A 25993-nucleotide genomic window follows, 5' to 3' on the forward strand; every position below is an offset into this window, starting at 1 on the left:
GGAGGGGGCAAGACTAACTAAGGCTGGGTCCGGGTACAAGTTTAAGACGGTTTAAACCTTTTCTACCCCTGAGGCTCTGATCACAAGACCAGCCAGCTACCCCTCAAAGTTGCTCTGGTATTCCTGAGTGCAAACAAAAAAGCAGATTTCAAGCAGCAGGACAGTACTCTGAGGGCACAAGGCAGGCTTCAGGCAGTACTGCAGTTCTCTTGGTATAAAAGGGCAGTCCACTGAAGCACGCAGCAGGATACAGACAGCAGGGTAGTCCTCAGAGTCTTTCTGCAGGTCCATATGTAAACCTAAGAGTTGGTCTGAGGGTCCTGTTTTTTTTTTTTTATACCTGATGCCTCCTTTGAAGTGGGAGATGCTTCTGGAGGTTTCCCCGAACAGATGTGTCCAGAATTGCCTGTCTCCCTCACCTGGACCGAAGTTGTCTGGGGGCACAGAAGATTAGTGTCAAACCCTTTGTGCTCAGGCAGAGCTTTTGTGATATGCAAGTGTGGTAGGTGACCATTCCTCCCCACTTATCAAGTCTGATATGGCCCTTCCTGCCAACACATAGGCCCTCTATTGTGGTATTGTCTGGAAGGAATAAACAAAGGCTAACTGCCAACTACACTTATGTGACCCAGGAAACAGGCTGAAGACACCATGTGGTTAGGACAAGAAAATGCCAACTTTCTAAAAGTGGCATTTTCAGAATTGTGACTACAAATCCAACTTTACTGATAAAGACTTTACCATTACAATTCCTCATGACATTTGTATCTGCCCACAAACAAAAATATCACTTATTAATGAAATAAGGTAACCTCATGTTATCATATGGGAGAGACAGGCCCTGCAAAAGTGAAAAAACAAACTTGAGAGTTTTTCTCTACCAGGACATGTAAAACTTAAAAGTACATGTCCAACATTTTAAATACAATGCATGCTGCCCTACAGGTTCTTTAGGGCCTACCCTAGGAGTGACTTACATGTATTAAAAGGGAGGTCTAGGCCTGGCAAAAGGCTTAATTTTCCATGTCAAAATGGGAGTTTTAAAACTGCACCCACAGGCTGCCATAGCAGACCTGAGGCATGTTTTGGAGGGCTACTTAAGTGTGTAGCACAATAAGTGCCGCAGGCCCACTAGAAGCATTTACTTTACAGGCTCTGGGTACTTGTAGTTGTAGAATTCAGCTAAAGGGAGGGGTGAAGGCAAAACATTTAGGGCTGATACTGTAGAGGGCCTGGTCGAACAAAATCTCACATGCAATTATGCTTTCGAAGGACGCTTTCACTACATGGTTTGCTTTAAGGCTAAATAATCCGTTATTGTGAGACCATAAAACCACTTAAATCTATGCACTATCTATTAAATGCATGGCGCAGAGTACATATGAAACCAAAGTTTGCTTTCTCTGTATCTGTTGTAATGGTTTTATATTAAAAATGTCTCCTGTGAAATTACATTTCAGGGAACAAAATGCGGGATTCAGTGCATTTGTCCATTGACTTCTGTCAGTGAACACTAATCCTGTGCACCAGTCGGAAGCTGTAAGGAAATGCCTCCTTGGCATGGTTACCCCCTGACTTTTTGCCTTTGCTGATGCTATGTTTTGAATTGAAAGTGTGCTGAGGCCTGCTAACCAGGCCCCAGCACCAGTGTTCTTTCCCTAACCTGTACTTTTGATTCCACAATTGGCACACCCTGGCATCCAGATAAGTCCCTTGTAACTGGTACCCCTGGTACCAAGGGCCCTGATGCCAGGGAAGGTCTCTAAGGGCTGCAGCATATCTTATGCCACCCTGGGGGCCTCTCACTCAGCACAGACACACTGCTTACCAGCTTGTGTGTGCTAGTGAGAACAAAACGAGTAAGTCGACATGGCACTCCCCTCAAGGTGCCATGCCAACCTCACACTGCCTATGCAGTATAGATAAGTCACCCCTCTAGTAGGCCTTACAGCCCTAAGGCAGGGTGCACTATACCATAGGTGAGGGCACCAGTGCATGAGCACTGTGCCCCTACAGTGTCTAAGCCAAACCTTAGACATTGTAAGTGCAGGGTAGCCATAAGAGTATATGGTCTGGGAGTCTGTCAAACACAGACTCCACAGCACCATAATGGCTACACTGAAAACTGGGAAGTTTGGTATCAAACTTCTCAGCACAATAAATGCACACTGATGCCAGTGTACATTTTATTGTAAAATACACCCCAGAGGGCACCTTAGAGGTGCCCCCTGAAACCTTAACCGACTATCTGTGTAGGCTGACTGGTTCCAGCAGCCTGCCACAACCGAGACATGTTGCTGGCCCCATGGGGAGAGTGCCTTTGTCACTCTGAGGCCAGTAACAAAGCCTGCACTGGGTGGAGATGCTATCACCTTCCCCAGGCAGGAGCTGTAACACCTGACGGTGAGCCTCAAAGGCTTACCCCCTTTGTTCCAGCACCGCAGGGCACTCCAGCTAGTGGAGTTGCCCGCCCCCTCCGGCCACGGCCCCACTTTTGGCGGCAAGGCCGGAGGAGATAATGAGAATAACAAGGAGGAGTCACTGGCCAGTCAGGACAGCCCCTAAGGTGTCCTGAGCTGAAGTGACTCTAACTTTTAGAAATCCTCCATCTTGCAGATGGAGGATTCCCCAATAGGATTAGGGATGTGACCCCCTCCCCTTGGGAGGAGGCACAAAGAGGGTGTACCCACCCTCAGGGCTAGTAGCCATTGGCTACTAACCCCCCAGACCTAAACACGCCCTTAAATTTAGTATTTAAGGGCTTCCCTGAACCTAAGAATTTAGATTCCTGAAACTACAAGGAGAAGAAGACTGCCGAGCTGAAAAACCCCTGCAGAGGAAGAACAGAAGACACCAACTGCTTTGGCCCCAGTCCTACCGGCCTGTCTCCTGCCTTCCAAAGAAACCTGCCCCAGCGACGCTTTCCAAGGGACCAGCGACCTCTGAATCCTCTGAGGACTGCCCTGCTTCAAGAAAGACAAGAAACTCCAGAGGACAGCGGCACTGCTCCAAAAGAACTGCAACTTTGTTTCAAGGAGCAGATTTAAAGACCCCTGCAACTCCCCGCAAGAAGCGTGAGACTTGCAACACTGCACCCGGCGACCCCGACTCGACTGGTGGAGAACCAACACCTCAGGGAGGACCCTCCGGCGACTCCGAGACCCTGAGTAACAAAGTTGTCCCCCCTGAGCCCCCACAGCGATGCCTGCAGAGGGAATCCCGAGGCTCCCCCTGACCGCGACTGCCTGAACTCCATTTTCCGACGGCTGGAAAAGACCCTGCACCCGCAGTCCCTAGCACCTAAAGGAACGGAACTCCTGTGCAGGAGTGACCCCCCAGGAGGCCCTCTCCCTTGCCCAGGTGGTGGCTACCCCGAGGAGCACCCCCCCTTGCCTGCCTGCACCGCTGAAGAGATCCCTTGATCTCTCATTGAAATCTACAGAGAACCCGACGCTTGTTTGCACACTGCACCCGGCCGCCCCCGCGGGGTGTACTTTCTGTGTGGACTTGTGTCCCCCCCCGGTGCCCTACAAAACCCCCCTGGTCTGCCCTCCGAAGACGCGGGTACTTACCTGCTGGCGGACCGGAACCGGGGCACCCCCTTCTCTCCATTGAAGCCTATGCGTTTTTGGGCACCTCTTTGACCTCTGCACCTGACCGGCCCTGAGCTGCTGGTGTGGTAACTCTGGGGTTGCTCTGAACCCCCAACGGTGGGCTACCTTGGACCCAAACCTGAGACTTGTAAGTGATTTACTTACCTGACAAAACTAACAAAACTTACCTCCCCCAGGAACTGTGAAAATTGCACTGTGTCCACTTTTAAAACAGCTTATTGTGTTTTATGTAAAAAGTATACATGCTAATGTAATGATTTAAAGTTCCTGAAGTACTTACCTGCAATACCTTTCAAATGAGATATTACATGTAGAATTTGAACCTGTGGTTCTTAAAATAAACTAAGAAAATATATTTTTCTATAACAAAACCTATTGGCTGGATTTGTCTGAGTGTGTGTTCCTCATTTATTGCCTGTGTGTATGTACAACAAATGCTTAACACTACTCCTTTGATAAGCCTACTGGTCGACCACACTACCACAAAATAGAGCATTAGTATTATCTCTTTTTGCCACTATCTTACCTCTAAGGGGAACCCTTGGACTCTGTGCATACTATTCCTTACTTTGAAATAGTGCATACAGAGCCAACTTCCTACAGAAGCTTATTGCAAAGTAAGGCACTTTATTTCTAAAGCTAGCTCATTCGTAGCTGTGACAGGCTAGACTTTAACTCCAAGTCTATAGGAAGCAGGTTTTGATGCAGAAAATGTTAATTTTCAGACCATCCCTTTCCCTCTATCAGTTTAGATATCTATAAATATTAGGACTAGGTGAAGTTTGATTACATTGGAGTAATTTTGGTAATTTTGTGTCACTCTTTTGGTACGAAATTACTGAAAATTATCCTATAACTACAGTTCTCTTAATTATGTGTAATTTGGCACAAAAATCCTACAGCAAGAGCACAGGAACAACAAACGTAATCCTTAGCTGCTGGCTACTGCTGTTTGTGTTCTGTTGCATTTAGCGCTATAGTCTTAGCATAAAATGCATCCTCAGGTCCACCTTGGATTCCAGGGAGCCTTTACCCGTAAGAAAATAGTGCTGGATGCTGGGTTGCGCTCCTTGTGTAATTCCATGTAATCATGCTAAATTTTGCTGTAATTACGCTACAGCAAATTACGTGAGATATGCCCATCCCTAATATTTATTATTAGCTACTGTTTGAACATCTGATTTAATTTATTGCTGCTGACTTTCCTAGCTCCTGTTCATTTCTGCAAACATGAAGGCCTTGAGATGCATAGTCTTTGTGTCTGTCCGTCAGCTGCCTGTATTAGCTGGACTGGTGTTTGGCTCTTCTCAGAGCCCTGTTGCCTGTTATTGAGGTTCAGCAGTTGATGTTGGGAATAGATTTGCAACCGTTTCTATTTTCTTGTGGTAACCGGCATATTTCAGGATAATTGGCCTATAATTCTAGGTAATTCCACGAGTACCCACTTCCCACACAACTTCTACATTTGTGTATTGCCTTTTTCTTGCCTTGTAGGCTACCAGCATTTAACAATGGCCATTATTAGTTAAGAAATGTATGAATAAATAAATATATCTGGTAGATGATTACAGGCAGTGCTGAAGTTACTGCAGATGCCAAGAGCTATCGAAATATGCCCAACAAAAGTGTTCTTGTACCTCTTACCACCTTTATTTTTAAAAGGCACTTTAATGTGACAGTAGATTACATTTAGGTCTGGGAATAACCTCAGTCCAGATTATCTCCTTGTCTACTAGAATGGTGTGCAATACAGATGGGCGTGGCTTTTTGTGGAATAGTCACCATCTACACATTGCCTTTACCTCAAGTTGTACTGCTCAGGTTATTGACCTTTCGAGCCATCTTTAGTGTCTGCTGGCTATAACCCACCAACCATGTCATGTCTGTCATGCCTAGTACACCAATCCATTCAACTTTATTGTTGAAGATGAGTTGTGCGGCCTGTTTCCCACATGCCTTTCGTGCACAACTGATCTTCGATATTTCACAATCTGGTGTTTTCTAGGAAGGAAAGAGAGTGTACTTGATGACTCGTGCATTAACAGTTGTTCTGTAGTTTATTAAGGCTCCACGGTAGATTTTAAATACATGCATCATCCTTCATTCCTGCTTACCTTTTACCTGTGTACATCTCTGCACTTTCGGGTTTGAGTCCTTTTTGAAGACCGATATAGCCGGGTTTATTCTAAAAGAATGGATAGAGAATCCTTTACCAATTTAACTGGATTTCTTTTGCATGTATTCCCTCGTAAATTGTAATATTGTTAGGTGCATCCTATCCATGTTTATGTTTAAATCTTTTTATTGGTTTACAAAACAATTACCAACGCCTGCAACAACAGGCTGGTTTCTGTCCATGTTTCAAAGGCGAGACCTCTTGCTATTTCGAATGTCTGGCGTCCAGGTATCATTTCCCATTGTGGTACTACCAATATTTGTAAATACTCATTTTCAATTTCTTTAGCATCCATGTTTCTAAAAGTTTAGGTGTCAAGTTCTTTCTCCCTGGCCTATAGAGCTCTTTTCTTTAAGCTTATAAGGACAAAGCGTGTACAATGTTGAACATTTATACTTTGGTTAACAAGTAGCACATCTGTCCTAGTTGATCAATAAATGTTGTGCTGTGAAGAAATCCATGGAGTTCCCTTTCCTGTCTTTGCATATTGCTTCAGTTGTGCCCTGCTTGTGATTGTCTTTGTTTTGATCTGCTGCTCAGTGTTGCATAGTATGTTATGGCCACCAAGTGACTGTTAGCCATGATCCTACTCGTACTTTTAACCTTAGATGAAAACGCACATCAGGACAGGATACTGCCAAGCCAATCAGTCATATTGAATTCTTCTGCCACTGATCCAGGACATTCCATCGCCCAGATGTCCTTCACAAAGAGCGGCCAAGGGCAACACCTGTTGGACCTTTTTGAAACTAGGGAGAGGCAGATACCCTGCTGCTAGGGTAAATTATCTGCACTCATCTGCCTCATTCAGCTCTCTATTTCTACTGACTGGACATGTATTTATTGCTGCTATTGAAAGTACTTTGAGCTGAGAGTCTATCTCTCCCCCCTGTATCAACCCACCCCACCCCAGGAAGCCTTGAACTGATCAACACATGCTACCACTTTGAGTCAAGTGCTGACCGGGAACTTGGCCCCTTGCTCAGAATCATAGAAGGTCTGGCACTAGAGCATCAGGAGTCAAAGGCCTCAACCCGGCGGTTGGGCCCGGTAATCCCTGCTTGCCTTTTGGCCACCTGAAAGGGTTTCTGACACATACTGTATGTCCATATATATATTTTTTGCTTTGAGCAGGTGATGCACTTAGCATTTACTATGACATTCTTTGGAACACGCTGTATCGCTTTTAGTAGTGTCTCTCCATCCCGAGATTAGCACCGTCTTTGGTAAAACCATGAGCTTTTGATCTTCATGAGCCACCCCAAATGTTTATTCAAAAGGACGTCATTACTTTGTCCACTGTAGTACTTAACCAATGGAACAAAAAGTTGAGCTGGTTGCAATGTATTTTGGCCTTTCTACACTTAACGCACTATTTCATCAGTCCCAGCAATGTGTAGCAACCAATGATTCTGCATGTAATGATTGCACCATCGCCACCAGACGAAAAAAATCACGTTTTGGTTTCTCAACTGTAAAGTTCTTCCAAAATGGGCAACTCTCTCTGAACCTAAAATGAAAGAGGCTGACTTTTGTTCTTTAGTACAAATCTTAGTGGATGTGAGTATTGATTCCGCTAGCTATGCTTCAGTTATCATTGCCAAACCCCCATAGCCACCTGAAAGGTAGTAATTCATACTGCTGTTAGTTTGCTAGATAGAGCCAAAGGAGTCTGTCATGTAGTCCCCAGTTCAACTGCATTGGGCCTTATGATGAATGGGAATACTGCCTCAATATAGTTGTAATTATACTGAATTAAATATATAGTTTTATAATGTGGGAAAACTGCAGTATTCCAGGTTGTTCCTTGAGGATGCCCTTAGAAAGAAGGAACACCATGGCAAGCCCCCGTTTTTAGGTTTATCCTTAACAGCAAATGCGCTGTCAGCAAAATCTTTTGTAAACAAAAAAAAAAAAAGCTAATAAAACTGACTTACCTACCCCTTCTATGCCAGCCGCATTCCATGGTTACTTGCTCCCGGCCCTCTCACCACCTACCTCCTGTCGCTGCTTGCTCCCTCCCCCCTCGTTGCTTGCCCATCTATCGCCCCTTTATCCCCTGTTGCTACTTCCCTCATCTTTGCAAAGTTATGAGTGCTGTTTAATATGTATATCGTTAACTTAAAAAGACAATATCATAATTTGAAAACCTGTATTTATCAATTGTGTGTAGGCTTTTGTAATGCTAAACGGTATGTTTCTCATCTCTATGGTCTTACAAACATTTGACTAGAGCATATCTTTTGGATCATCTCCTCCAACTACCTGCAAATGCACCTTTGTGAATCATGTATGTGCATGTGTGTGTACATTTGTGCATACCGATGCTTGTATTTATGTTTACCTACTTCAGTGTGTGTCGGCGTCTCTGTGGTGTTCGTGTGTGCGCCTATATGCCTGGGTGCTTATCTATGTGTGCCTTTGTGTGCTTGTATATCTGTGTATGTATGTGTCTGAGTTAGTGTTCGTGTCTGTTCATCCATATGTGTCTCTGTAAAATGTCAGAAGCTTAGCTCCAGGAGAGTTGTTCGGGGTGTTATGCTCTCCTTAATAAATGTATTCTGTAGTAAATAGTTGGATACAAGTGCTTTCATTAGGGTAATGTGAAGTGTCTCTTGGATTTCACCTGGGATTTTTACATTCTCACTCAGACAAAAAAACACACACATACACACACACACACTCTCGTCTATGATTTGAAAGCCTTGACAAAATGTATTAGTTTGTAGAATGTCGTGTTTTAAGCAGCAGCGGCCACTACATAACACAAGGGGATGAACTGTGGGTGTGGATACGCACACTAGGTAAAAATAAAAACTTACCTTGCCTCCGCCCCTGCTGCCTTGTGCTCCTCTTCTTCAGGTGTCCCCTCATTCACTGCTTTCATACACAAACTAGCATGGAGGCAACGCGAGGATTGGTCTGAGTGGCAGTGACTCCACTCAGACACAGCCCTGGGGTCTGTGCAGTTTCTCCAGTCCGGCTGTTAAACACACCTGGGCTGGAGAAACCTAAGTGTGCATGTGTGTTTGGCCAGCCTCAGACGGCCGACGAAACAACCATGCGCACTTAGGTGCACTCACCTGCGCCCCGCTCCTGTGGCACAGCCCCACCTCTCCCTGCACTGCTGGCTGTGTCAGAAACAGAAAAATAAAACGATAGGAAAATATTGTTTTATTTTTTGCCTTCTGGTCAGCCAGTGGGGTGACGCTCCTTCGCCATAGCAAAGGAGCCAACCCTGGTTTTAAATATCCTGAACAATCGCCACCCCTCTCGCTTTGTATTGCCCCTTAAGCCCTGCTCATGTCCAGTGTCTCATATAATTGTTTTAACAAATGATTTTTGGGAAATCTGAAGCTCAAACCTCCCCAATCGTACTGACCAAGCTAAACGTGTGTGTTTGTGTGTGAATACCTGTGTGCGAGTGTGTTTTGTGTACGTGTGTGTTTGTTCACCTGGGTGTGTATGTCTGTGTGCAGGAAAGTAGACACACATTCCACAAGGGTTGTCTTGATACCGACATGCCCCGAAAAAGTTACATTATCCCTGAAAACATTCAAATAAGTAAAAGTTCATATTAAAGGCGGTTGTGTCTCGAAGCACACTTGGCAATCGGGTTCGGAGCAGTGGGGCTTGAACATTAACTCCAGTCTGGCTAAGAGAGAGGCTTGGGGTAAAGAGGGGCGGCTTGGCCGGACAAATGGATTCACCGAGTGCCCACGAGCAGTGTAACAAAAAACTCACACCAGAAAGCTCCTTCTTTCATTCGGACTTTTCACACGCTCAAGGAGCCATGTTGTAATTGCATCATTTTCAGGAGAGATTTGGCAGGGTCTTGAGGATTTAGGTGGCCCATTTAGCTGTTCATCCTAATGTGCTTTCCCCATCATTGTATACCTCCCCTTCCACCAGTCGTATCTTTATCACTGGCTGCATCACAGCTTTTTGATTTTCTTTACTTTCCATAAAATAAACTCACTATGAAGCAGTCAACAATAGAAGCATCGTAGCGTGTTTATTTGCAATCTACCATATTGCACAGTGGTCGCACTGCTGTGCAACATGGCAAAAATACATTGACACTGCCACTAGATCTCATAGGCAAAGCCTATTGACTTTGCAAGTGCTTGTTTCTGTTGTTTCCTACTTAGAAATGTTGCTGGCTTTACTCTATTTATGCTTCATATAAATGAGAAATGCAATTCTTAAATTGTTAATCAAATAGCACGTCGATCTTAATCAGAATATCAAATTAAGGAAAAGGTGTCATTTTGCAATCACAATTCAATTGATATGTTTGAAAATTGAAGGATCCTAATGACTACAGTGGCCCACCACCACATTCATGCTCAAACACACTGCTAATTCTCTGCCCTCTGGATTCTGAGTCCTCCAACCAAGCAAAATAGGCTCCTGAGATGGAGTTATGTTTACTGAGTCAAAGTCAACTCAGTTCTCATAAAGCGCTTGTATTGTTTGTGTTGTAAACATGAAAAAAGACTTTACCGTTATGTTTGTTTCCGGACCTGCACATTCCTAGCAGTGGCCTGTCCATCCATAGAATTTTCAAAGTGTTTGTAAGGGCTAGATCTTACAATCTGCAGTACGAGTCCTGATTGGTAGATCTTCACCTTAATTTAGAGAGCCATCCTGATTCAGAGTTTCTTCTTGAAACTGCTGTGTTAAATGTACATTCTGACGATCCTGTTGTTCTGAATATGTTAATTGTAATATCTAAAAGCACCACGTTTCCCCAAAACATGAAATATTACACTTTATTTCTGTAGTTGGTTTTCTACCCTGCCGGGTGTGTTTTCAAGCAACTTCCTTCATCTTGAATGTCTGTTTCAAGTCACTTTTGTAACAGTTTGAATGTATTTGTTTAGATTCTGGAACGGACATTAGAGCCGGATAGTTCAGATGAAGAACCACCTCCTGTGTATTCCCCACCGTCCTACGACATGCACATATTCGACAGACAGTACCCACAAGCCCCACCCACCCCGCCTCCACGGTAAGTGAGTCATGGTAGCTTATGTCCTGTATAAATGTAAAGAATGAGCCACCTCAATGTGCCATCGGGGGTTCTGCTCGACCCACTATAACCTACTGTTGAAATTACAAAAAGAACAATCTCACACAGCTACATGAACTTCAACACCTGGTTTAAAATGTATCAAAATGGTCAGCTAAATGTGAAAAGAGCCTTTCACTGAAACCGGAGGTTTCGAATCCTTTCAAGAGTCAAAAAGACTGAATAGCTCAAATGACTTGTTCTTAGCTTGTCAAAGGAATGGAAGTAAGATGATATTTTGTGAAAAGATGCAGTGATGGTCAACCTTTGGAAGTAGAGCAAAAGACAAGCTGCTTTTCCTCACCCTTTTGTTTTTGCTTGCACCCAATGGTTTGTCTGGGCCTGCACAGTCAAATGCAGTCAACAGCCAGGCAGTCAACATCATTGTTTTTTGTATATTGATTTTCACCGTGATCAATTTCAAGTTGTCTTAATAGTGAAAGTAATCAACAGATGTATCGGAAAAATGATCATTTGCATTGATGTGTACTTTGTCTGAATGGGAGACTCCCGAGTGAGAGAATACTACGAATGAGGTAGAGGTAGCCACTTTGAGAAGCAATCTAGCAGATATTTCAGAAAGGCCTGACCTAACATCAGGTGATTGTCATAAAACCATTATAATAGCTGGGGTGGTGGTGGCAGAACAAAAGCACAAGAAGGATGTTTGACTCCCTGAATGTCCTACTTGGTAGTGTCCTTTCATGACTAGGGTACCTCCAAACCATCCTTGCTTTTGACATATTAAATCATAAAATCTTATTTCGTCGTGCATAGGCCGCGGGTGTCTCACAAACGGCACATAAAAGGCCTGCTTCATTCCAGAATACTAGTGAGTGTTGCATTTATATACCCGTAGTGTGCTGTTGAGGAGAAAAGGGGAAACAAAGTTTACAGCTCTAGATTTGAAGTGAACATGGCATTTTTTGTTACAGAGAGAGTATTAGCATTGTGATGGCAGAATATGAGAAATCTGCCACAGTGGGCATTTGGAAGAGGGACAGTATTATTTACTGTTGTGATCATATGATTCTACACTCAAAACCATCTGCATCATACTCTATACTCATCAATACAAAGGAGACGAGTGTTATTTTGTGCTGAGGAAGATTGTAAAGCTTTGGGGAGGTTTTAGGTGGTCATAGGTGTAGAGTATACAAAACAGAGGATAGTTGATGGCGGGTGGGTAAGACCAGAATAGAGTAGGTCCTCCAGAATTCATTTTTTGTGTGGTTGAAAAACGACAATGCTTTGTACTCGAGTGTCTAAGGGCCATATGTACGAACACATTTTTCCATTGACACAGAATGGGAAAAACCCTTTGATACATCTGGCCCTAACTTTGCTCCTTGAGGGTGGGATCCATGCCACGTTTTCACGATAAACACTGTCTGTGTGTAGTATGTCATTTATATTAATTGTATTTAAGTTTCTCCTGTGTATATCCTGAAAATCAGGCATGAATCCTGTTATGGGTCACTGGATGCTTTCCAGCTCAACTTGAGCACAAGTGAAATACTTAGTTATAAAGGGAGTATCCCGTATGGTTTAAAAATATAGCGCCATCCTTCACTACAAAAAGAATAGCGCAAACACTATCATAAGTAATGTAAAAGTTGAGAAACGGCGGAAAATGAAATTGACAGTAGCGACTTCTACTTAGTTACTGAGTTGCCGTTTTCCACGACCTTTTCATATTTCTAATTGTAAAAGTGAAACTGCAAATCCCAGTTTGTCTGAAAAGGCGTTACCTTCCTCGTCTGCAGCTATTATTCAGCTATGGCCTAATATGATTTTCACATCAGTTGATAGTTATCTTTATCGAAAAATATGAACCAGAATGATTAACGTTTCGTAAAACTACCCTTTTTCTGATATCAGTGTGAAAACACAGGGGTAAAGCATGTTATTAATGGGTTAGGAATGATTTTGTTAACATAGTTGAGGTAGAGTCAAAGCATGTGTTCAGTAGATAGCCCTATATATGTAGTAATCTATATATCCTCTATGCTCACCAAATTAGCACAGCTGGCATTATACTAGATCTAGATTACGACTGCACTGATATATAATCTGAGTTAGGTGAAAATGTGTCATCTAAATAGGAGTGGACAGATAATCAATCTTAAGATATTGGGAGTGTTTCCCAAATTCAGGTTTATGGGCTGCCTGCAGCAAATTCGCACAAGCGCCTGGAACAGAGAGCTGAACAGAGTCGGAGAATGTCAGTAATGAGAGGGACAATAATTGTCCTGAGATAATCATGTCTCGACACATTCAGAGCACAGAGTTCTGAACGTTATTAGCTGAACCACAGAATTGCTGGATTCTGCGACTAAGAAGAAACCTCTGTTGAAACTCTAAATTGTGTATGGAATGGAAAATGCTGATGTAGGAAGTTCATATCCGCAATAACTCAAGAAACTGTTCAAAACAGAACATTTTTCAATAAAAAAACACGCTACAAAAACAGAAGTTCACTAGAGATCCCCGTCTATTGAATGGCAGCAGCGATGAACCATTAATTTAGTAACATGTATTAAATCAAAGCGAGCATCTGTGTTATTGTTTATATATTTAATTGCATACGTTTGTTGGTATAACAAAAAACAATGCACACATTCCAAAGAAAACAAATGAATTGAGCCATGTACTGTGCCACATGTATAAAAACCTTTTACTGCAGCTCTGCAGAAAATCCTCCTTGGAAGAATAATTGCTGGCTTTTGAGAAAGGGAAAAATAGATGGTGTCTCTCAGCATCCCTTCTGAAAATGCTGTGCAGAAACAGCCATTTTAAGGTGAGTACCCCAAACAGGAGGGCCTTCAAGTGGTAACCTGCATACATAAAGAGGATTGGTGGAGGGCACATGATTTTGACACTTGACTGCTTTTGACTCTGAAGCTGGTTTGCACCATGAGCTTTAGAAGGGGAACTAAGGTATGGTTTTGGGCCATAATGAGTCTGTATTGAGTTCCTCACTCCTAGAATTGACAGCCCTCCAGTGGTAAGACAACAGTATCCTTTGGGACTAAAGAAGTGGAAAAAATACTGTGGCATGCATGCCAGATGTCCTTCCCATAATGGACTCCACAATTTGCCAACACACTTACATTTCTAATTTATTTAGGCTCTGTAAGAATGTGGGCTACTGAGAACGATTTTTGTGTCAGCGAGTTGAAAACGGAGCTTCCATGAAAAAATAAAAACATAATTCCATTCTTTCCCTTCCAGCCCAGAACTTTCGATATTTGTTTCCCTGCTTTTTGGCAGGAGACATTTAAAGTTAAACCAGGTGGCGAATATGACTTCTTTTTGCCTTGTTCACCCCCACAAGGTTTGTGCTGCCATCCTGATTGATGTATTTCAAAGAGAAGTGTGGTTGGTTTCAGAGTATACAGGTGTGCTTGAGTAGCGGTGAATACACACCCTTCAGAAGGGGCACTTTGCCTTCTAGCCGCTCACAAAGTTAGGGGGTATTTTTTGAATAATGAATATGGTAGCTCTGAGACCATGCCTGCTGACAAATACGGCATCACATATCACCTCCCTGTGAATTTAGAAGCTGGAACAAAAAGTGGATGTCAGAGGGCTTGGTTTTTTAAGGATAAGCGTTCTCTTTTTGAGCTTACCTTTCCCCATTTTTTAACAAAGTGTCGTTAACAGCTGTGCTCAAACAGGATTCGAGCGTCCTACCACTGGAGAGCATTAAATTCAAGAATGTGGATCATGAAGAGCACCTTTCTTTGGGAGACATTTTTTTTACTGGATAGGTGTTGAGTACTTACTTGAACCTGCCTCTGATCTTGCTTGTGTTTATGTTGTGGCTGCTTGTTCTTACTAGTCCATATGTAAGCTCAATAACCGTTGGTTTGATTGCACAGAAAATTTAAAATGATTGGTCAAAACACCTTATTTTCAGTCCTACATTTCTTTAAATCCTTATGGTGATCATGCTCATTTAATTTGTCTGTTTTTATTTGATTATTTTTGTGATATGTTTGGGTCAGAATGGTCTTTAAAGGAGTATAATGCAAGAACATTTTTCTCAACAGTTTGCTCTTTCTCTTTAGATATTAGTTGGCTTCATTTGACCCTGCCTTTTTTTGGACTGCAGAATTGATGTACAGAGCTCCAGTTGCCCGCAGACACAGACACGTTACAGGAACTGGAATCCCCCTTTACTAGGCAACCTGCCAGATGACTTCCTGCGCATCTTACCCCAGCAAATGGACAGTGTACAGGTGAGACTGCAGGTTTCTCACCAGTAGGATGTCTGAGTTCCCATTCTCTCACAATCCAAAACAAATGGGACACGACTTGTCATGCTCCCTCCAATTCTGAGTTCAGCCGTTCAACATTGCATTGGAAGTGGGCAGAGGCGCCATAGGTTTTGCTGGTTGCTTCTCTCAAGAAAAACTACTACCATGTTACCATTAACTACAGGAGTGGAAAATTTGTTCTTTATTCTAGATCACTATGGCATGAATAGCAAGCAGTAAATCCATTTATTCACATGAGCAAGGAGGTGTAATGCTGACTAATCAATTGGAACTTTTAAGTTGTTTTTCTTCGAAGAAGTGTTCTGAGTCACAGGATCGACTCCTCCTCCTTCTCTCCAGCGTCTGGTTCGGGCATGTGTGTCTTCGCTCTATATTTCATCTCGCTCCTGTTCAAAATACTTCCTCTATCTTACCCTCTCAACAGTATTGTTTTCGTTCATGCTTCTTACACCTTGGTGCTCGCTTTGACTCAGCAGTCCGGGCACCGACCGTGCGCCCTTTGGGGCATCTATGCCCAGTCCAGGCATATCTCTCCATTATCCAACATGGTTCTTGTCTGGAGCTCATCGCCACTCCTCCCAGTATTCCCCCTTGTACTCACAGGCTATCTCAAACAAGAGGTCAATCCCTTCTTCTCAAAGATGCAATAGAGCCCGTTCCGCTACAACACCAAAGGAAAGGTGTATACTCCCTGTACGTCCTTATTTCCAAAAAGGACTGCTCTCTCAGGCTTATTCTGGACCTCAGACCATTAAACAAATATATCCCGTCAGAACACTTTCACATGGTTACCCGTTAGGACGTTATTACACTTCTACAGCAAGGTGACTTTATGACAGCTCTACATCTTAAGGACACCTACTTTCATATTCCAATCCACCCTCCACACTGAAAATACCTAAGGTTTGTTATTGCATGCAAACATTATCAGTTCAAGACCCTGCCTTTCGGGTTCACTACCATTCCCAGAGTCTTCACAAAGTGTTTAGCAGTAGTTGCTGCACACCTCTGAAGGCAGAACATCCACTCTGAAGGCAGAACATCCACGTGTTCCCCTATCTAGACGACAGGCTCATCAAAGCCAGTACCTTGCAACTATGCCAACATCACACCCAGTTGACAGTGGATCTCCTTCACACACTGGGTGTCACTCTGTACTTCTCCAAGTCTCACCTTCAACCTCTTCAGGTTCAGCTTTATCTAGGGGCCATTCTGAATGCGGACTTAAGGTTAGCATACCCCAACCCATCCCGTGTCCAGAGTTTTCAGTCTCTTCTTCCTCAATTTCAGGAGAATCATACTTACACAGTCAGGAACATATGCGACTATAGGAGATGATGGCATCTTGCATTGCCATTGTTCCCCATGCTAGACTACACATGCGTTGCCTACAGCAGTGTATGTCTGGTCAGTGGTCTCAGTCACAGGGTCACCTGATGGATCTACTGCTGTTAGACCACTATAGTCGCCTCTCTCTTCAATGGTGGAACACCACCAACCTGTTGAAGGAACTGCCTTTTCTAGACCCTGTGCCTCAGGTTATTCTGACTACAGACTCACAACTGACAGACTGGGCTATAGAGGTGGGCCTTCCACCATCACATTCCACCTGGTGGCGGAGTATCTCCCAGAGACAAAGACTGTGCAGACCTGCTCAGCAGGATGCAGCAGCAAGTCCATGAGTAGGAGCGCCACCCACAAATCCTTCAGCCATACTTTGCCAAGTCGGGGACTCTGCCGATAGATCCTATTCCTACAGCAGAAAATGCAAACTGGCTAAACTTTGCCTCCAGATATCCACACCCTCTATCCATTGACAACACTCTGTGGATGAGCAGGAATATTTGCGTAGGTCATGGTTCTCAACCCTCCCAGACCTCTCAGTAGCCCCCGCGAGAAGCTCCCCAACAACCCAGACCTTCTCACTGAAAATCAAGAATAAATCAGACATTCAGATGCCAAGTCAATCAACCTTATTGAGTGTATGGACATTCTCAGGGAAGCTCGTAGACCCACAACTACATTCTGTTAGGCAGCAAAATGGAAACATTTTGTTTGGTACTGTCCGCCCAAACATATTGACCCCCTGAAGACTACTGTTCAAGAGATCGTTAGTTAATTGCTCCATTTATAGAAAGCAAATCTAGCCTACACTTCCATTTGCCTCCTTCTCGCAGCTATAGCTGCATAATGGCCCGAACAGACAATGTATTTCTTTGTTCAAAATCCCAGTCATTAAAGCTTTCATGGAAGGCCTTAAAAGGGTCATTCTGCCCAGGGTACCACCTGCACCATTGTGGAAAATCAACATTGTACTCAACAGGCCCATGGTTCCTCCTTTTGAGCCACTTCATTCATATCCTCTTCAATACCTTTCTTGGAAGGTAGCTCTGTTAGTTTCCATCACATCACTCAGGCGTGTCAATGAGCTCCAGGTGCTAACCTTGGAAGAAGAGCTAGGGTAGTCTTTTGCACTAACCCGAAGTTCCTCTCTTCACAGTTTCATACGAATCCGTCTATAGAACTACCCGTCTTCTTTCCACAACCTGACTCTGTTGCAGAAAGAGCTGTTCACATTCTAGATGTTAAAAGAGCATTCATGTTTTACATGGATGGAACCAAAGAGTTTAGGAAAACTAAGCAACTCTTTGCAGCCTTCTCACCACCTCACTAAAGCAGCCCAATATCCAAATCTGGCATAGCTAGAGGGATAGTTAAATGCATTCAGACTTGCTATGCGAAAGCTAAAAGACCATTACCTTTTACACCTAGGACACATTCCACTAGGAAAAAAAGTTGCTACCATGGCCTTTCTCTGAAACATTCCTACAGCTGACATCTGTAAGGCAGCTGTACATTCACCAAACGCTATTGTGTGGATTTGCTGGCATGCCAACATGCTAATGTAGCAAGAAATCAATAAAACTTACTTACATCAATGAAAACCCAAATTAATCACTGAAAGGAGAATACTAATTTTCACATTTATTCTCTCCAATTTTGAAAGAAAGCTGGGTGATCCTTACCCAAACCAATTAAGCCTAGAGAGTCTATAAACCTTGTAGACCCATACACGAATTACAAAGTCTCACTCTCTTCTCATGTATTCCTTTTCCTAAATAGAACAGATAAAACTATTTAGCATTCATTGCTGGTTATCATTAGACCTTCTAATCATTTACATAAATTCCACCAATGTTGGACTGTATACAATAAGGACACAACAGCCATATTTACCTAAAAAATTGAAAGATTCAAAACCAACAAGATTATCAGCAATGATGCTGGATACGCTTTTATTTTCCTTCAGTTTGGATGACCAAATATTCCTCGGTGTTCTAAAATACGTGATTACACATTCTGCTTTAGAATTAGCCCAGTCGTTTTTTAAATGCTTACACCAAACGGATAGTAGCCTGACACGTTTCAGCCAAATGTTAATATGGAGCGTCACATGGTATATGTTACCATACTGAAGGAGGGCTCACTGGCCACCTTTCATGCTCGGTGTAATAAAATGCTATGGTTTTCACAGGCACGAACGCACATATGCTTTTTGTTTTGCAGGCAGACTCTCTTTCCTGGCTAAAATCTTGGGGATGCAAAGAAGCAACTCATCCTTCACTCGTCTACTCAGTGCATTTCTAATTATAAGATACCAAAATATCGTAAATGGTGTCACGACTAATGTATTTAGCTGGCAGTTATCCTGCGCCTTTGTTTTTGTAAAAGGGAGTGCTCTAGGCTAGAAGCGGGCCAGCCCTCTGAAAGCCCAGCAAACTCATTTCGTTTATTTACAAGCAGCACTAGAACGGGTCCGAGTCAAAATCTTTGTGCACCTGCATAGCAGTGGAAAGCGAGGCACCAGAATCCGTATGAGCAGCACAGAACATACTGCAGACGATGAAACGTCTCTTAGTGGCGCTGTGAAAGGGGAGCCCGCAGCTCCTCCTTTGTAATGCCCCCTTGCTGGTGGATTGTGCACATAGTTGAAGAGGTCCTCCTCGGTTTAAAACTGAAGACTGATTTGCAGTGGTTGCAGGTAAATAGTGGTACTTTCCCAGCGCCTGCAATGGTCTTGAAGCTTTGCAAGAAATGTTGCCTCTTGTACATTCTTGAATACAACACTGAGTGGCAGTCACTCCCGTCATAGTTGGGTGCATTCAGAGTCCTTTATCATTCCAGTTCCACTTTAGGATCTATTTCTTCTCCCTGGGTTGCCGTCCAACATTGTGTTTGTATCTGTAAGCTTACATTCGATCACATCTCATTTTGGCTGGAAAGTGATGGTAATGTAAAGCTTGTGAGCAACATATGTTTTACTACAAGCTCATTAATTACTAAATAATTCCCGAAGAAAACTGGCATGGTCTTTCAAAAGTGAAGAATTGATGTAAAAATCTTAAACTGCTCCAGGGATGTGGTTTGGGGGATGGGTGTTGGACCCCGACTGCAAGGAATGAATCACTGGTGGATGCTCAGATTATTGGTGGGGTTAAGCAGGGCGTGGGTAGGTTGGTCTGTGCAGGTTGCTTGTTTTTGTTTTCTTTTGTTATGCGTTTTCCTCACTCATATACTTGAGATCCGAAGCCCATTACTTGATATGTCGGTTTGAGCCAAAGTTTAAACTTAATGAACTTTGTTTATAAAAGTGTTAAATTGTAATAATCAGATGCACAAATATGCCTGTGGATCGGAGTGTGGGTATGAAAAGGTAATGAAACAAAGAGTTATAAATGATCTGTTAAGTTGTCTTAAGGGTGTATCGTCACTGTCATGGAGCACCTTTAGGTACTACTCAAGGGTGTTCTCTGTAGGTACCAGAGTACTTCTATATTTGTACAACTGTTAATAGAAAGTTAAGGAGGTCTGTATTTTAGATGTGATGGGGAAAGTGCAACCCTTCCTGTGCTTCATAGAATATCATTTGTTGGCCATTAGCTTATAAAGGCTTTTCTCTTTAGTTTAATTTGTTTACAATTTAGGGAGCACTCTTTTAGGTCGAGCCTACCAGGCAGCGCCACTGTGGCTGCAAACAATATATTGTGGGCTTAAAGAACATGGAGGGACTTGCTGCCCGCCCATTGGTTGCCTTTATTGTCATTTTCATTCACCTGCTTCTTATTCGATGGCCTGTGTTGTATATCTTATCTGTCCCTCTGCTGGAGCATGTCCAAATTACTTGTGTCCTTCCACTGCTCACTTTTAGGGAACCACTTTTTTCTTTTGTTTCACTGACTCCACAAGAATGCATGTGTGTTCCAGCTGTCTTTCTATTGTGCTTCTCTTCTTCCTCCCAGCTCTGTGTTTTTCAGTCTCGTCTGTGGTGCTTCTCCCCCACTGACCCCTGCCATGTTCACCCTCATGTTCTTCTCCCCCATATTACTTTCTTGCTGTCCCCTAGCTCCAAGTTGCTCTCTTTCCCTCGCCCTTTTACTTTTCTCTCCTCCCCACCACCCTTCTGTGTTGCTTCCCCCCATGTGCCCCCTGTTGTTCCACCTGCTGTGCTTGTTGCTTCCGTTTCCCCAGGTGGCTTCCCCCACCCGCTTTCCAAAAAAACAAACAAAACACTTTTGTGCTTTTTTTTCTTTTTTTGTTTTCTTTTTTAACAGTCCAGCTCACATGCATGGTCCATGCATGTACCAAATAAAATGAGTGGCCGCATCAGAGTTTTTTTCTATCCTTTAGCCATGGTGCACAGCATGAGGGAAGCTTCAAAGCATTGCTAAAACCATTGTCAAAGCCAGTGGATCCCAAAGACGGTATCTGTTATCTTTTCCATTGCCTGTTTTCACGAGGAGGAGTGCCATTTGGACTCTCGTAGGCTCTGCAGTGTGCAGTTGCCAGTAAACCACAAAGCCTTGTTGTAGATAGAAATATATAGTTATTGAATAGTGGAGCCAAAGAGCTTCCAATATGATTCACCAATGGTGACTACTGGGGGCAGCTTGTACCCTTTGAAAGTGCTTGGGCGAATAAAGTGCCCCACCACTTTCCCCAAAAATATAACACCCCCTCCAAAACCCCCGCCCTTGAGAAGAAATCGCCACTGGCGATTGCTCTGCATGGTCTGGGCATTCATAACTTTCTAAAATTAGGATCTGAAGGAAATAAAGTTGACTGCTACTACATAGTTCTGAAGGAAATAAAATCGCCTACTACAACATAGCTTTTGTGTCCGTAATCACATCCCTTATTTTCACTATTCAGTTCAGGTGGCTTGTTCAGCAAGACAACAGGACCACATTTATGTCCCAAGGCCCCACTTTCATAGACAGGAAAAAAGAGTAGACAAAAAAACTTTGCCTTTGGTGCTGACTTGCACATTTGGCTATATCGGGCATTGTGACCCCTGTCTCATTCCTGTCTCCTGAACTAGGTAGCAGGAAATGTAGCAGTCGTCTCTACATGTTTGTTTCATTATGAAGGAGGCGGTCTTCTTTGACGACTATAGCAGCACGCTCTGCCTATCACCTATACTGCCTCAATTTCGGAAAGTGCAGTTGACTATCTCTCATTCTGCCACTGGCCTTCCAGGCACGTACCCTCGGGACGTTGCCTCAAATGTTAATTCCTCTGCAGGTACCATTACTACATCAAGAGCACGACTTTGGCGTCAGGGTATTTCAGTTTCGTGGAAGCCAACAGTTAAGAAATAGTGGGAAAAGCTATTTTTCTTGAAAGCCAATGCCTAAAACAGTTTGTTAGAATAGCCAGTTTATAAATGAACCCTTTACTTCATTTGATACTTTTGGTCGAAAATGAAAATTTGAAAACAATAATAAAATTAGCTTACGCTCGAAAACAATATGAAACGAAATGATAAAAAAAAACATTTCCTTCAGTTGTCCAACATTTGGGCCAAGTGCTTCTCACACATCCTAGGCCCCAAACACTTCACCATATATCCTGTGATAACAATATATTTTTTTAGATTTATTTGTAGAATTTGGCATTTACACCTTTTTACAATTTTTCAGAAGTTATTTTTTTCACACAGCAACCATTCTTTCGACCTAAGGTTTTCAAACGAAAGTCGAGCAGTCTTTAATAAACATGTCCACAGTGCTACATTCTAATGGTTACCATGCAACGGGATGAAGTCCTTGGCCATAGTCCTGAGTAGATCAGACGGATACTTTGAAGCTTCGGCGATCACTTTCCTTACACAGCTAAATCAGTCTTGGTGAATTGACCCATTTACGAATGTTTTTTAGGGTCTACAGATGACTGCGACTGTTAACCTGGTTAGCCTCCTCACCAGACTTTGACATACATATACAACAATTCTCTGAGAGATAGATGTGGCCATAGCTGGCAGGTGATTGTGATTTTACGCTCGTTCTTCCGCAGAACTCGCAGAGCTCCACTCCTACCGTGCGGCGGGACAGCAGAGAAAAGCCGCAGGGTTCCCTGGAGCAGGAGCGGAGGATGAAGCAGTACCTGGAGGATGAGCGCATCGCCCTCTTTCTGCAAAACGAGGAGTTCATGCGGGAGCTCCAGAGAAATCGGGAATTTCTCCTAGCGCTTGAAAGAGGTAAGGGGCGCTGTGAAAAGGTCATTGACAATCTGTTAAACCCAGAAGCCATTTTACAAATGTATCCTTGTCGCCATCTACACTGCCGTCCTAGAGGTTGACGGCTGAGCCACCTCCCATCCCCCCTCTTTGTCCATCTATTGACACTCCTTTGCAAACACAGTGGTCGCCTCTCTGCGCCTGGCAGCTGCTCTTGGGAATTGAAGCAGCACCACTGCTGATTATCTCTTCTCCCTTTCAATAATACACAACCAACCTGTCTCAGAGCAGCGGGCCTTGAACATTCCCCATTTGTCATTAAACTGCATAAAGGAGACTGAATGTTTAAGGGGCACCCGCTCGATTGCAACGGAGGCCGCTGGTTTGTTTTATTTTACCGGGGTCCATGTTAGCCCACAGAGTTCCTCAGAGGATTGAGCATGCACACGCACTAAATGATGTTGTCCCGCTCGCATTGATTTTAATTGTGTATGCTTAAGCCAATTCTGTGACAAGATATTTATGATGAGGAATTTTAACATTTCTTCTTTAATTAATCAAGGTGTCCTTTGTTCAACCACCAAAGACCGACAGATCGAAATGCAGGATAACTTCAAAGAGACAGTCTTCCCAAAGAAATACAGGGAAACACATTTTTCAAATAACTGACGATCACAGTTGTCTGGCTCCGCTAATTTAGGCAAATAATGCCTCTCTACGCACAGCATATGGAGGCAGGTCTTTGTTTGTCAAAAAACATACTCGTTATCGGCACTGAACAAAGCATTGGCCTTTTTTAAATTGTATTTCACGCATTGGGATAAATAAGCATCTAAAATATTCCAAAATCGCCTCGCTGGAGTCTGGGTCATTATTGGCCATGTGTGTACCTCTACATAGTGCTGAACCCCTTTATAATAAAAAAAAAAAACTTGGTTTCCTTTTTATACATTCAAAAGGTAAATAGGAAAAAACGCTGTAGGAGCAGATACCTAATATATTGAGAATGTGAATAATCAAATGTTCTATAAAATTGTTTACACTTTTTAAAATGCTGAAACCGTAAGTAAATTAGGCGTAGTGGCCAAAACAAACACAAATAAAAAACAATGGAAAGCTTTGGTTTTTCCAAACAATTCTGCTCTCTGGGCTCCATGCCATGCAAATAACAATTTGTGATTTGGAAGTCTGTATTTTAAATTAAAACATTATCTTTCTCTTGCTCTTGTTACTGTACAGTGATTTATCTCCGACGTATGACGTGACTTGGCACTGTACACATTCTCATCATATATAACATTTTTGCAATCGCACACTTAAGTATTAGCAGCAATTGCACATCCCTCTTTAAGGAAAGGGTGACTGCTTTTATGTGCATTGATTAGCGATGGAGCCTGCAACTACCTAATCAGTAACTGTAGAAAACTAGCCTATAAACATGCTGATGTAGCTGCATCCAGTATTGAGCAGAGGTTCACTGCAAACCGTTCGCCTAGTGTGTCTCGACCTTGGTGACCTTTAAAAATAAGGCCATACTTGTGTGTGATTTCCTCTCTTCAGATATTGCTGCTTCATTGTGTACATGAGCACTGGTGTACATTGCTGTGTTATGTTCATAAGTGGTTTCATTAAAGGGGATTGTGCTCCCCTCACCCCGTCTCTGCAATAGATTGTTGGCGCCATGCGTCAGCCCGGAAATGTCATGGTGCTGTAGCTGTCTGAATTCTTTCTTGTTTTGATTGCTGCCATTTAATTTATAGGCGTCTCTGGAGCCGATACTGACCACCTATTCAGTCCCACCATGCTGATAACAAAATCCCTCCCTCCCCCCCCATTCACCCTCCACTGCCAAGCGTTGTGTATTACCTATGTCTGTACCAGGCTTTATTGAATGTGACTGATATTTTTGTTTTCATCACAGCACATAAAGGTACGTTAAAAGCAGCTTTAATGGACAGAACTTTAAGTGCAGTCATTCACCAAATCAACTGATAGTAGTAGAATTATCATTCCTTTTCTCAGTAACGTGTTCCAGGAAGGAACACTATTAACACAACTGAGAATATTGACATAGGTATAGTGACATACAGGTTTATAAAATTCCCCCCAAAATATATTCATTTAATTTCTCCTAAACAACAAAACACACATTTGAAAAGGAATGGAAAACACATGTATGGAGTTAAACTTTCTCCTTGAACCATAAACAATTTGAAGTGCAAATAATACATTTCCTACACAAGTCTTTAAGATGACCAGGTCTTCTAGAAACTATTTCCCCAATGTATTCTTTATTACCATCTTTTCCTCAATTTAGATCTTTACTCTTCAGGGGAATAGATGCAGAAGATAAATATTAAATTTCATATTCTGATCACCTAGATATCCTACTTCAGTTCCAGATTCTATCATCAGTGGCCTTAACAGCATTTGTAACACATTACCTACTCTACATGGTTTTGTAAATTTTGAGAATTTCCCACATCCTACTGGGACCTCGATTCACACCCAATTATCCACACTTAACTCTGTGGTGACCATTTGCAAATCAAAATTCTCCTTGTGTTTCTATTGCAACTTCTTCTCACTCGCCCTCCAAGAACCTAGGCAGATACATTAACACATCCCTTCCTTCAGTTCATCCACTCCGAAACAAACAAACTTACAGTTAGGGTTTGTTCCTCTGACTATGTCAAAGTGGGGTCTTATTAGTAGTTTAATGAGGGCACAATCTCTGTGCATCCATTCTTTTTAGTAAATATACTTATTATCAATTTACAGCAGAGATTTTAGCCTTTTTAAATAATCTCTTTTTATGTACAGTTCAATCATTCATCTATTCTTGAACAAATCATCCATTTCTCTTGATCAAAATTGCACTCCATTATCAGTAAGTATAGACTTAAGATATTGTTCACTTCTTTCTTGTAAAAACGTATAAACACACTGGAGTTGACATAATGTACCCATCATATCACTTGCTAATTTTCTTTTACTGTATGATTCAATCTTTCAGCCGTTCCCTTGCCTTCAGGTTGGTAAAGTGCACCTTAAGAACTATTAAGCAATTTTTGAAAACTCCTCCATCTCAAAATAGCACACCATTATAAGAAAGTATAGTCTTTGGATATCCTTCTCTATGAAATATTTCTTTCAAAAATGGCTTCCCTGCACTAGAATTGATATGATGTATCACTAGCCAACGTGAATAAAGGTCCCCTAATAATATAAATACAGGAACGGTACTTCACATGGCAAAGGTCCTTCCAAACCAACCTTTTCACATGGAACACTGCAGCTTTTGGCAGCGCATTGGTAGCATGAAAAGTC

General features: G+C 42.7%; 1 protein-coding gene across 10 annotated transcripts in view; it reads left to right on the forward strand.

The window, feature by feature from the left end:
- Window positions 1–25993, forward strand: part of CUEDC1 (CUE domain containing 1) — a 383678-nt gene that overhangs the window by 259787 nt on the left and 97898 nt on the right. For all 10 annotated transcript variants that reach the window (XM_069226613.1, XM_069226616.1, XM_069226611.1 and 7 more), the window contains 3 exons: window positions 10677–10804; window positions 14982–15108; window positions 22501–22684. In XM_069226613.1, the coding sequence (XP_069082714.1) occupies window positions 10677–10804; window positions 14982–15108; window positions 22501–22684 (439 nt within the window). The remainder of the gene's footprint in view (window positions 1–10676; window positions 10805–14981; window positions 15109–22500; window positions 22685–25993) is intronic.

The sequence above is a fragment of the Pleurodeles waltl genome, chromosome 3_2 (genome assembly GCF_031143425.1).
Source record: "Pleurodeles waltl isolate 20211129_DDA chromosome 3_2, aPleWal1.hap1.20221129, whole genome shotgun sequence".
Classification (NCBI taxonomy): Eukaryota; Metazoa; Chordata; class Amphibia; order Caudata; family Salamandridae; genus Pleurodeles; species Pleurodeles waltl.